Genomic DNA, 14304 nt, shown 5'->3' with positions numbered 1-14304 from the left:
CCTCAGTAACGCGCCCAAGTTAATGCAGGACGACCTCAAGAGGAACAATTACGGTCTGGATACTGTAGCCGCCTCAACAGCTACCTGTCCAGACTCGACCCCAATATCCCCAATGAGTGTCCGGCATGTGGAGAATCCCCTCACGACACCAACCACCTCTTCACATGCCAGCTCAATCCGACTCAACTAACACCCCTCTCCGTCTGGTCCGACCCATTGAAACAGCTCGTTTCCTGGGCTTCCCGTTAGTTGAGCTTGACAATGATTGAATGCTGACCCGAAATAGGCGGGGCTTAGTAGTGCCGCTACAACAACAACAACAACATTCAGCCTTGTCGTGAGTTTCGCCCGAAATATTTTCATCCGCCCGTAGGGAATACACGGAAGCGAAAAGTGAAAAGTGAACCGATTCGAGGAAAATGAAACCCATGATAAGGCTGATTTTGTACTTCTAAACAAAATTCCTTCATACATATTTCAAATCCGGCACCTGTAAATGCAACCGGTAATAATTTGCAACGCACTCTAATACCATGTCCCCACCAAAAAGTTGAAATCGAACTTAACCACATAAGTTGCGATCCCGTACGAGTCCGGACTAGTCAGAAATAGTCAGAATCAGTCAGATTTTACTGGAAATCGATCCCGTACTCGGCTCTCTGACTAGTGAGAGGACACTGCGGTTTGAGGTTTATAAAACAGTACAAATGTAGAGAACAGTGTTCGGACCCAAAACTCGATTCCGGACTTAAACGCTGCAAAAATCGGAGCAAAAACACATTTTTCCGTACTAGGTTGAATTTTTTATTTTCGTTTCTGACATTAATTGTTTCACTTAAATATTTTCTATTCATGCAAAAATAAGAACGCGAGGCAATGTAAGGACATATTTACACATATTTAGGTAATTTTTAGCATTTTCTATAAAGTAGAACATATCTAACACTTAATTTTTTAAAGAGCAAGGATCTAAACCTTTTTTACTTTATATAAATTTAATTCTACATATATTTTCAACTTGATTAAAGTTCTGCATCCGCCAATTTCTACAGCCATACATCAAAAAATGCCGAAGTTACTTTATTGACGCATTGCTATGAAAGAGTTACTTTTTAACAATGAGTTTTGACTAACTTTAAATTTTCTTACTGAAACCGGTGGTGTACACTCAAAAACGGCCCTAAGAGTGGCATAACATGAATGAAAAAAACCGGAACAGATTTGAAGACAAGCGGAGTAGAGGAGTAGATTTCAAATTTTTACAATAACCGGTGTAAATCTAATCTGATCTTAGTGAAGTCCAAACACTAGTAGGGAACGAATTTTTTATACGGTGTTTCCACGCTTCCTAATTCGCTCTCTCATTCGTAATTAGCTCTCCCATACGTCATTCGCCTTGCCAATTACCTTCCGAATTACGTAATTTGCCATACAAAATTTTGAGAGGGAATTACCTCATGTGTAGGTAATTCAGATCGAATTACCATGCGGATGACGAACGAATCGGTACTTTCTCTAATATTTATCGGAAATATATCGAAGTTTTCACCGCCCTGGTGCCATTTTCTGGCACTTTTACTAGTTATAGAATAATATTAATAAAATATTCTCTATATAAATTAAAATTGTTGATGCAGTATACAAAAATAAAAAATAATAATAAATAGCGAAGAACAAGAACAATATCTAGAGCTGCCAAACGTATTACTAATGTGTATCTTGGAAACAGGGTAATTCAGGAATTACTTAGCGAATTACTTAGAGAACGAATTACGAATCGTGGAAACATCGTATTACATTTTAACGCTAATAATGTCCCAGAAATGTCGGGACAACACGAGGTTGTATCAGACTTTCGACGTGGTTTGGAGTTGGTTAGCTTTTAGCTTTCTCAGTGAAATGGTTAAGTGCTGTCGTTTTTATATGGCGAAACTACGCTAAATCAAGTGGGTTATCGGGATAACCAACTCAACAACCATAACTACGTGGTTAGCTCCAGTGGGGACATGGTATAACCTAACCTAACCAACATAATTGTAAACACAACAAAAAGACAGCTCACATAGGACAATCCCATGGTGAAACGAATAATGTATTCAATCGGTCTTGGGACAATCCATTCTAGAGCTATGCTCGACATTATGTAAGCAACTTTGTTTAATACATATATATACATATATATATAAATTTTTAAATAGCTGACAACGCTTTTTAAAATGATTACCTCTGGTTAAGAGCCCATTTAAATGCCTTTCATTCCCTGAATGCGTTGTAATATTTAGTCGATATGTGTTTAAATCCCAAAAATTTGAAGCGGGTGTGGCTATTAAAAAATGTTTTATTTGCCCTCAAGCGGTGAAGCTGTCCTTCAAATGGTTTTTTAATCATTCAATTTTAATGAAGTATTATGGAAGATATGGGGCTTTATTGACCGGATACAATGCTTTCAGGTTTTTAAAATCCCCTTTTTTTTAATAAATTACTAAATTTGAACGACGTGACTATTTTTCGCATGTACGTGAGCTTCCAACCTTCAAAATTCATTAAATTTGATAAAATATTAAAGGAGATATCATTTGGACACAGAAAAATACCTTTTAGAAATAAGTATGTACATATCAAGGCACATTAAACAGGTAGTATCAGTAGAGCAAAAACAACATTTGCGTGTATTTTGTTGTTGCTTCTGGTATCGAAAGTGTCAACAACTGTTCTGAATTTTTTCTTCTAAATCAAAGCGTGCCATGTGAAATACAAAAAATTATAAAAAATAAAAAATTGAAATTGAAAAAAATAAAAATTGATGCAACTTTCTTTCCTAGTAAATTTGTTTGCTTCTCGAAGCATTGATCCATCCTTTGCAAGGCCCAGTAATCAGCGGTCGTGCTGCCGAGTTGGGCGAACGTTCCAAAAGCTGCTATTCAATCGCTTGTTTTGTATAGAAAGAGGTTTCATAAGCAAATGGATTTTAACAACTTATAATTTTCGTGAGAAAAAATTAAAAATATTTGACATTTTCGAGACCAAATAATTTGAAAATAAATCAAATCAGCTGCTCTACTGATACTACCTGTTCAATGTACCTTGGTACATATATAGAAGAGCTGTAAAATGATTGAATCAGTAGGATCTGCATTCACTCGGCACTCTTTTCAAAATTTTGATTTTTGGTTGTATAAAAAAAAACTCATTCCTGAGTGGCTTAAATTATTTTGAAACATAAACAAACGTAATGTGTTATTGAATGGTAGAGTTCCCTTCAGTATAGAATGTGAATGCAACAAAAGTATTCGCAATCATCGTGATTGCAAATTTTGGTTGAATGCAAACACTTTTGATCATTCAATTCTACAGTGAAAAAATATGCCTTGACACTAGAAGAAAATCTTTATAGGAGAAAATAGTCGTTTTGCTTCTGCTTTTCTACCAGTGCTACAATTTGGTAAAGCATTACTTATGACCAAAAGTACGTACGAACTTTAGAAATTCAGTCAATGCTTGTTAAAACCAACTTCATGTTTTTGAAGGAAACTTGCGGTCAATTTTATGTAACGAACTACATTTTTATTTGTACAAAGAGATGTTTTTATTTCCCAATACCAGGCGCTCATACATATGAAATAGCAAGCTTTCTATACGTATACATTTGTTTATAGAACTTTTAAATTAATGTTTTTTTGTAGAAGCCTTTGAACTTTACAAAGTAGAATTGGAAATTTAAAAATTTATACAATTTTGTACGTAGAAATAGAACCCAGTAGCGAAAATGGTCACTGGTGACATCGTCACTAATGAGGATTTGGTGACATCGTCGCTCTTGCTGTGAATCCTAAGCGACATATAGATGACAATGACACTGGTGACAATGTCATGCAGGTGTACTCCTATCAAAGACTTATAACAGACAATGACCCTCATTGTGAGAGTCGTGTCGAATGCAAGTCGTTTTTCGAGAGTCGAATCGTATCGAAAATTTCACGGCATTGCCTAAAATTTCCACTCTACTAGTGTATTAAAACGGAAAACCTTGGCAGCACTGTATAGTTTTCGACGCTTTTGGTCGTTTTTTTATTTCAGTACGACAATAGACAATGCTGCTGTTGTCGAGTCGTACAATTAACCTAATTAACGACTTACGCAATGAGGCTGAATGTCTTTCACCATTCACTTTTAAAAAGTTCATTGCAGGACATTGTCGCTTGAATATCATCAATGATCACTGCATGACAAAGTCATGCAGATGCGTTCAACGACTAAATTACCATTTGTATGAAAAAGTCATGAACGACTTTCATATAAACGGAGCCCAAAGTCATTGAAGACTTGATATGGCCGTACAAGACACTTCAGTGACTAATTCATGACATTCGCTACGGTGAAAACTTGTTACTTCACATGTATGAGCGCCTGGTTTTTTTTTTTTTTTGAATGATTGTAGATTGATAAAAATATAAGACACACTACCAGACAAAAGCAAAAGAATAAAATCCTACTTGTAAATATTTTATGATTAAAATTTTAAATGATTTCACAGTTTCACAGCTCTGATATATAGATAATAAATAAACCATTTAAATATACATAAGTTTCAAAGTTTGTCTAAAATTTAGAAAAAATTGTGAAATTTTCATCAAAATTTCAAACTTTTTGTCAGAATTTTTTGGATGCAGTTATGCAGTTATATAAACCATTCAAGCTGCTACAAATTCCGTTGACTTTTGATTTTTTCTGGCGGTGCTTCAAAACTTGTCGGAACACTCATTGTATGGAAGAAAATGCGTGAGACACCAACAAAAAAAAAACATCTTACAAAATTGTTTGTAATTCGACCCTTATGAGCCGTTTTGAGATTTGAATGACCTCAGATACTTTTCTTTCCACCAACATTCCGCCAAAAACGAAAAGATTTCAAGTTTCGAACTTATAATTTCATTTTATTCCATTTCATTTTCTTTGCATTGTTTTATTTTGTAAAACCAAGGTGTATTACATTTTTTGTAAAACTACAAACTTATGACAAATATTTGTGATCAAAATACATACACTGAGAAAAATTGTGTAGAAGCGTGAAAGAAAGGAAAAATGTAGGATTAAGTCGAGGGCACGCCGGACAGTACCTTTGAGATTTCTGCTGTGTAAGGGGTTTTCAGTTTCAATTGAATAATTCTTGTATTGGGGTTGGGCATTCAAATCGAATATAGCCAGCAGAAGTCTATACTGAAGCATATATTAGGAAGTTTTAAGTGTTTTTTGAATGGACCATTAGCACCAAAAGCTCAACTACAGTTAATAGCTCATATAAGTTCTAAGAATTTTAACAGAGGCTAATAGGCAAGGTTTATTTCTTACTTTTTGCTTTTTACTTTCGTTTTCTTCCACTAAACATGAGTAATTACCTCCTTTGAGTTGTAATATGCTTTTTCCAATACGCATAATGCATAACCTGTGGAAATGGACTATATTTATTTTGTATTTAAAAGTAAAATAGATAAATTAAAATTGCTTTTGTTATTTTATGGCCCTATAACAATTACATTCAACAATTTTTATTGCGCTTGAGGCCGTTTTTAATGAAAAACTTATTGTGGAAAAGCAACAATAATTTGAAAATTAGAAGCTATTTCGGAAATCGCATGAGGAAATGTGGTGATTTTCGAAATAGCTATCACTTCTACCATTTTTTCAAATTATTGTTGCTTTTCCACAATAAGTTTTTCATTAAAAACGGCCTCAAGCTCAATAAAAATTGTTGAAGATAAATTAAAATAAAATAAAACTTAAACAAGGATACAAATTATAAAGTTGTCAGAGCCAGAATTGTATGTATTCGCGACCAAAGCGAGGGGAAATGAAAATATATGAAAAATTTTTAAAGAAGGTTCCGGCTTTGCCAGGGTTAAATTGTACTTAAGAAAAGAACAATTTGTCGGCCCTTAGAAGTAAATAATAAAGCAAGGTACAAGGAGTAAATTTGGCATTTTTACAGTTATTACTGGCTTTCCCTTGCCACAGGTTTCAGTAAAAAAGTATTTGAATAATTAAGTCATAGTGCACTAAAAAATTGCCTTTGTTACAAAAAGAAGCGATACTCGCAAAGTAACCCAAAATAGACTTTCATAACCCCATTACTCTGCACTCTATCATATTCGGTTGCCTACTTTTAGGCGCTCAAGCTATATACTAAGAAACAAAGATATGTATGTATGCATGTGTTTAATAATGGATTCACAAAGCATTTTAAAATGTTTTTGATTTTTCGCAAATTCGTTCAAAATTGTATGTATGTATGTATGTAAGTGCGCCTGTTAGCGAGTTATTTTGTATGCACAATATTTTGGGTATTTTTTACGGATTCATTTAATGGTTTTCCGTCGATATAAACTAATTGCTTGTTGGCTTTTTACAATAAAGGCTACGCGCGCTTCAGCTTCTACGCGTTCTATACAAAAATCAGCTTTGTAATTACTAAACGCACAGTGTAACAAAACGTTTTGCAGTTAACATTTTCATAGCATTACCCCAGCAAACACTCTAACGTAAGAGAAACATTTTGATTTTACGTTAGAATTCTAATGTAGTTCTCGAGTCGGAAATCAGGTTAGAGAACTATATTAGAATTCAATTAGAGAATGATTAGAAAAGCACTAAAAATAAGAAACCAATTTAAATACAACGTTGGAAAACGATTAAGGGCCGGTTGTTCAATGTCTGATTAGCACAAATCGGAGGTAGAAGCTCCGGTTAAGCACAACTACTGCTTTATCGATCACATGTTACATGCATGACGTCGAAATCGTCGCTAGTGTAGTGGTAGTGATAACCAGACATTGAACAACCGGCGCTAAATATCTAACCTTTTTCTCGATATTGAGAACTATATTATCGACATTTTCTCTGATCGCCTTCTAACCTTCTACATTAGAATTCGATTCGTTTTCTAATCGTTGTCTAACCTGAAAGTTTGTCGGGACGGTGCAAATTTTGCAAAAAAAAGGAATTCTCCTTTATTTAAGAAAATGAATAAACATAATTGAACGTGCTGAATAATAAGAATTGTTGTTTTCGCTGTTGTCGTTAATAAATTTGGTGTAACTATTTCCAATATTTTACCAATAATAATATTTACCGCCATATCCGCTATCCTATTTATTTATTTTTTTCGTACAGCACTAAATCTTATTTACTTTATAGGGTTTATTGCAGCAGTTATGTTCGTTTATATTTCCCTTGTATGTGTGTGCGCGCGATAATTTATTACTCCTATCCTCTGCGGGAGAAGAAAAAAAGGCATTGTATTGCTTGGAAAAGTAAAAGTAACTAGAAGAATGCGCAAAGCGACAAAAAATATTTACAAATCAAGCTGCATATTGCAACAAATTTGCGTTTACATGAATATATGTATATGTAATAAAAATTATGTATGTATTTAGTGAACATGATTGTTTCTTTATCCGCTATGCATCAGAGTATATGCATGCATTTTGTTTTTATTTTATTTTAGTTTAAGTTTACTGCATACACGATGATTATGTATGTATTATATTGCATAATTATGTGTTATATAGTTGAGTTGAACGCTTCGCCAAAGAAAATATTTATTTTTTGTATTGTTATCTAGTATACCCGATGGAAAAGTTAAACCCAACAATGCTGCATACAAAATTACAAAGTTGGGCCATCCGAATAGTCCTCAAAATCATCACATTCGTCCAGAAAATCTGAAAACAAATCGGGACTGACATCATAGCCCAGCCGCAGTTCAGAATTCTCTATGTCAGCCGCCATTTGACGTAAATTATCCACACCAGCAAGAAGTTGCCTGAACAAAAAGCAAAATATCAACTAATTAATAAATTTAAAAAAAAATGTTTTTCCATTACCTCAGATTATTTTCTGCATTTGATGCAGCCCTAAGCAAATCCCTTGATATTTGTTGTGTTCTGGACGGTCGACCCACAGTGGCACGTACACCAGCACTTGCTCCAGCCGCAGCAGCACCAGCAGCGGAACCACTAGCATCCGTCGCGAATGAACGCGAACGATCACAGCATGTTACATTGAAACCACCTACGGCGCCCTCTTCGCGCAACGTCTCATTTTCGCGTCGCACTGCTTCCAATTCCGACTGTAAGTACATAAAATACAAATATTTACTCACGAGTCCAACTATGTTCATACACTCTTCATAACTTCAACCCACCATCAATTGTGTCACTTGCTGTTTTAGTTTTATAACATAATTTTGGGACGTAGTCGCCCCTGGTGTTGCTGCTGTTCGGGTGCGTTTACTTTTATCTGTTAAACCTTCTACACGCTCATTTGTTGCCACATCTTCTACCTTTTGCTGTTGTTGCTGCTGCTGTTGTTGTAATTCGCGCGTCTGCAGCTGATGCTCCAAGTCATTTGCACGCCGTGTCTGTTCATTCAGTGCAATGCGTGCATCATTCAATTCCCGCTGCAAGCGATCATTTTCGATACGTAGCCTCGATAGCTGCGACGAGATCGGTGGATCGTCTGGCGAACCTATGGAATTTGATGGCAAACCGACAGCCACATCAGCTAGTCGTTGCGAAGAATGTATTATTGGTCCATCCGAGAGGAAATCAGGCAACATTTTTGCATTGCTTGCGGTAGCCTCAGCTGTGGCACCGCCTCCACCAACGCAAGCGCTTACTCCACCATATGCTTGTGAGGGACCGGGTATGCCATTGCCGCCGCTTACATCATTTCCACCAGCCACATCGCAGCCGCCACCATTGCCAACACTGCCGCCGACGGCACCGCCTGCTACATCGACATCACTAAAATCGCGTGTTGGCGAGTTAGGCGGGGAATTGAGATGCATATCATGTGCATACCACGACTCTAGCCAATGATCTTGCACAAAGTCGGGCAGCACAGCGGCGGGGAATTCACCTGCATTGCTGGGTAGTGGACGGGTAACCGGCGGTGCGGCAGCTACAGAGTTACCACCGCACGCGCCGCTACTCATATCACCAAGTGGCAAGTTGACCTTCGATTTGGACGAATTTGTGTTTAAGGCCAGGCGTGTGGGTCGTGCCTCCCTCGTGCCACCACCACTAACACCACTGATGTTTGTAACTGCTGCGCGGCGCCGTGGCGAAGCCGATGTGGACGCCATAGGCATTTCATAATTTGAATACGATCGTGGCACGTATTGGTGTCGATCGTATTCGCCTGTATTACTTGCACCCGTACCGCCATCGCCCATGCCGCGGCTTATACGTGTGGACGACGAGAAGAAATCTGCAATTTATTTTAATAAGAAATATAATATAAATGATGATAAGTAGGCAGTTACCACTGCTCTCTGGGTAGAGTCGAAAACCGGAGCTGGCATTGGCGCCCACACCTACTCCCCTTACTGCACTTGATCCATTGCTACCTATACCCTCTATTTCCGCATCCGCACCCACTGTCACGTATTCTGCCAGACTCGCCTGCGAGTCGAATGAGGAAAATCGTGGTGAACGTTTCATTTTTGTTGCTGATGTGCCATCCTGCTGGCCTACGCCTGCTGTTGCTAACAAGCCACCACTACCGCCGGCTATTAGTGACGATATTGCCGTACTTGACAGCGAAGCTGATTGAGGAACTTTTGGACGTGCGCCAGTCGAAGTTTGATTTGAGGCACCGCTATTGGATGCTGTGGCCTTATTGCTTTGAGAACCGTTCGCGCAATTGGACGCTGTAGAATCTAATGTTGTGACTGTAACAGTGCTCGAAGGCGCTGTTAGCGGCGGTCCGCTGCTCAGAAAGTGTTTGAAAGAAAAAGAAGATGTATTCTGGGTCGGTGCCACATGCGGTTGTGAAACAGACTGTGTAGTGGTGCTGCTGCTGGAAGATTCCCACGTTGAGCCAGCATTTATTTGTTGCGTCGTGGCTGATAAATAGAAAACGGTTAAAAATATGTGATTATACACGCGGCTTTTGCCCCTTACCATTTACTTGAGCTGTTGTTCGCTCGCTTGTGTAATCCCCATAACCACCGTTGTTGTCATTGCCTCCCATCGGCCCGTTGATACAAAGATCAGCTACTAGATCGTTAAGTTTGCCGCGCATAAATGTTGTCGTCGTCGTCGCGAACTGACTGCTTCCAGAGCTGGCACAATCGCCACCGCCTGCGCTGTTGACCTTGCTCTTGTCACCATTTTCCACTGCGCCACCGTCTACTGTCATCTCAGCTGCACAATCTGTCAGCGCATTTGACGCTTCTCCTGCATTCGACGTCAACGTCACACCTACACTTACGGGAAGGGAATCCAAGCTGTTGTTGTTGGTGCCATTGCCACTACAGCTGTTGTTGTTGTTATGTTGCACCTCATCGTTTTCCTTTGCCATAGTTCGTCTTTATTTTTGTGTAACGCTGTGTAGTTTCTGCTACGTTGCTTTGCCTGCCGTTGTCCCGTCTGCAGTTTTTTCTATCAGTTACAATGGTATTCTTCCTCTTTGTTAAGTTTTTACAGCCAGTGCCTGCAATTATGTACATTAACTTGCTCTACTCTTTACGTAGTTCCTTTCCTCATAAGTATATTTTATTATTACACAGCTATGGTAAACAAAATACTGCAATTAGACCGGATTCTTTTTAAAGTTTACAGAAATTTTCAAGAATTGTTAATTTTCCTCAATCTGAAAGGCCCTTCAAGTGGAGTTGCCAGATCTGTCGGTTGCGATGGTTTCTGTGGATTACACCTGGAGAGGTGCCAGACCCGTTTGATGCGATAAATTGCAATTTCAGTGGATTTACAACGGCAGCATTTTCATTTCATTTTTCACGACATTTTTAAGGGGAAAGAATGAAATACATCACACAGCGGCTTTGAAGGTTGCACAAGCCGCTTGAGGCGAATTGGACTAAAATTAAACATTTTTGATTTTCTGGGCGCCACACAGTGTATTACTTCCATATTTTAGAAAATATTAATTAAATTATTTTATATCGCCAAATTTTAAAACAACGTTAAAAATGTTTTTATAAATGCCTGACAAAGACGAAACAATAACAACTACAAAATTTATATCAAAGTGTAGGGCGGGTCGGGTTTGATTTGGAAGATTAGCAAACGCAATAATATTTAAATTTGTAATTGCCAAAATAATATTTGGGTCTTATTTTCTTAGATATGTTCTTTTTAGTGAATATACATTTGAGTAAACTAGGACTGATAATTCATGTTAAGGTAAAACGATGTTAACTTTAATTTAATTTTAACAAATTTATTAATTTCATTAGACCCGCAAACTCGTTATACGCGATTATTCGATAAATTTTGTATCTCAGTTTATTTGCCACTCCACTTAGACTTTAAACAAAACAACTTTAGCTGCTGGAAAGTGCTGGTTTTGATGAAATTTTCCTTTTTCAGGCCTACTAGGAATTTTAGTTCCTTCTTTTGCATTTGATCTCGAGCGAGACACATTTTTGTATTTTCGCTTTTCAACAGAGAAAGCTTGATTCATTACCTTTCCAATGGCAACCCACTTTTGTAAATAGAGCAAGAAATTTGAACTTACAACGGAAGTTTTTGACTTTTTGTCGATATTTGCCACGCCCATAATTAAAAAATATATATTTTTTTAGTCTATTTCTGTTTGTTTATAATTTCTTGTTATAAGGAAATTCTAAATATCAATTTTGGGCGTTTTAGCTTTTGTAGTTAGTTAAATATTTCAGCTTTTGCCTTTTTAAAAATTGCAGTTACATAATAGGGTGGCGTGACAGAACCTCTAATTGACCAATTTTTTGTAAAAATCTTCACCTATTTTATAACGTACTTTGTGCAAAATTTCATTAATCTATCTTCAATAGTTTTCGAATTACAGAATTAAAAGCGGCTATGTGGGTCAAATCTTACACTGTGCGCCATTTGAGAGTTTAATTAAACAATTTGCGTTGCGAAATCGCCTCATTTCCAAAAAAAATTTTCACTGAATAAGGACTTAATATAGAAAAAATAGAAGAAACCAAACTTTTTTTTTTCTTTACATTATGAGTTGGAGAAAACTAAAGTTTCTGCTTACGAGTTGTAACAGCATACAAATTCCCCAAAGAGTTTTTGGGAGGTGTTGCTGGGCTGACAGTCCTTGGCCAGATATAAATCTCGGTCGTTCCGATTACGAAGACCCGACTGTCGTGGAAACGCTTGAACGAGTCATGTTTGCATGGTGTATGGCTAAATAGGAAAAGTAGGTTTGAAGTATGTTTAATAAGCCGCTTATGTGGTGTTTTTCGCTTTGTACACGTCACGCGTTTCATATTACTCCCACTTTTTGAATTGAAACTTCTTAATCGAGTTCGGAGATGTTTGCGTTAAATATTTAACGCCAAGTCTTAAAATGTGTATCGTTCGTTCGATTTTATAAATTTAGGTGTTAGAAAATCGATTTCAAAATTTCTCTGCCGCAGATATTTGCGTTACCGGGACGTTACACATTCAATTTTCCACTTTCAATTTTCAATACACTCACACTTTTTCACTAACACACTCTTATTTATGACTTGAATGGGCAACTTGCTTTCAGTTTTTCTCTTTCAATTGAGTTTCAATTTTGCTTTAAATTTTGTGAAAATAAAAAAATACTAAGCTTCTGCATGCTAAAACGTTAGTCTACAATGAAATTAAAAATGGAAAATGGTCTTCAGAAACATACTGCATATGTTCGCAAAGACTGGATGCAAAAGCAAAAATTTGCTAGTTTGAAATGACCTCCATAATCCGCGGATATGAATCTCGTCGAAAAGGATATATGGGAGGCTATACCTCCAGAATTTTTACAGAGATACAAATAAGGTGTGCCAAATTGCATCCAGGAACTAAAAAAAGCAAAAGTACTGAACGTTGTGTTAACAATTATTTTTTTTCCTGAAAATTGTCAAATAGTTATTAAAAATATATAAGTGCAAAACTGTAATATATGCCTTAATTAACATTTTTGCCTGCTGGTTTTATTATTGTTGTTGGAGTGACTTCAATTCGTTGTGAGAGAGGGAGTAGGGGTGTACCAATGAGAATATACAACAAAAGTCGTTAGAACTTGGAAAGATAGTGGTGGCTGAAATAAAAAGTGTTACACCATGTTACAGTTTTGCTCGTCACTGTATATAAGAACAAAAGTGAAGGGGAACATGTATATGAAGAATATGATAAACATAAAAATAAAAACGAAGATTAATATAAATAAAAAGATGAGGATACCGATAAAAGTATAGATGAAGATAGAGGAAGAAAGATTAAAATAAAGGTAGTTTTAGAGAAAAGGATATAGATACGGCACAGAGACTCAATCTGGGAACTATTTCGGGATTTTAGAGATTTTCGGGATTCTCGGGGCTTATCGATATAATAATCGATATTTTGTCGGTTTGTGATCGATATTTTTATCGATTTTGTTATCGAAATTTTTATCGATATTGTTATTGATTTTGCTATCGATATTTTCGGAACTTATCGATATAACGATCGATATTTTTATTGATTTTGTTATCGACTTTGTTATCGATTTCCTTATCGATTTTGTTATCGATATTTTTATCGATATTTTTATCAGTTTTGTTATCGATATTTTTATCGATTTTTCTATCAATTTTGTTATCGATATTTTTATAGATTTTGCTGTCGATATTTTAATCGATTTTGTCATCGATATTATTATCGCTTTTGTTATCGACATTTTTATCGATTTTGTTACTAATTTTGCTAAAGATATTTTCGGAACTTATGGATATAATGATCGATATTTTTATCGATTTTGTTATCGATATTTTTTATCGATTTTGTTATCGGTTGTTTTATCGATTTTTTACCGATTTTGTTATCGTTTTTGCTATCGATATTATCGATTCTGCTATCGATATTATTATCGATTTTGTTGTCGATATTTTTATCGATTTTGTCATCAATATTTTTATCGGTTTTGTTACCGATATTTTTCCCAATTTTGCTATCGATATTGTTATCGATATTTTTATCGATTTTGTTATCGATATTGATATCGACTTTGTAATCGATTTTATTATCAATTTTGTGACCGATTTTTTGATAGATTTTGTATGGTAGCGGGATAGTGAAATAATAGGTTCTTTCCCTAACAATCCGGACCGGATCCGGTAATTAGAGAATAAGCGAAAAGTTTGCTCTCAAAAATAGAACATAATCCAGAAGTACGGGAACGCAAAAACCACATTTCGTGCCCAGAATTTGGGAAACTGTTGATTCGCGTTGTTTTTGTCTTTGTCACTTAAATGCAAACTCTTGGAAATTGAATTTTTGTTTCACAAAT

General features: G+C 36.3%; 2 protein-coding genes across 2 annotated transcripts in view; both read right to left on the bottom strand.

Annotated features, from left to right (window-relative positions):
• LOC118739356 (calcium-transporting ATPase type 2C member 1-like) overlaps nt 1-14304 on the bottom strand; it is a 592847-nt gene that overhangs the window by 531454 nt on the left and 47089 nt on the right. The window lies entirely within an intron of this gene.
• LOC118739355 (uncharacterized transmembrane protein DDB_G0289901-like) lies at nt 7134-10715 on the bottom strand. The gene is made up of 5 exons (XM_036470620.1): nt 9963-10715; nt 9323-9904; nt 8201-9267; nt 7881-8125; nt 7134-7819 (listed from the first exon to the last, which is right to left on the bottom strand). Exons 1-5 carry the CDS (start codon nt 10360-10362, stop codon nt 7663-7665), a joined length of 2451 nt encoding a protein of 816 aa, XP_036326513.1. The 5' UTR covers nt 10363-10715; the 3' UTR covers nt 7134-7662.

This window comes from Rhagoletis pomonella, unplaced genomic scaffold (assembly GCF_013731165.1).
Source record: "Rhagoletis pomonella isolate Grant_MI unplaced genomic scaffold, Rhpom_1.0 Rhpom_scaffold_00005, whole genome shotgun sequence".
NCBI classification, from domain to species: Eukaryota; Metazoa; Arthropoda; class Insecta; order Diptera; family Tephritidae; genus Rhagoletis; species Rhagoletis pomonella.
This window is presented reverse-complemented; position numbering and strand designations above follow the sequence as displayed.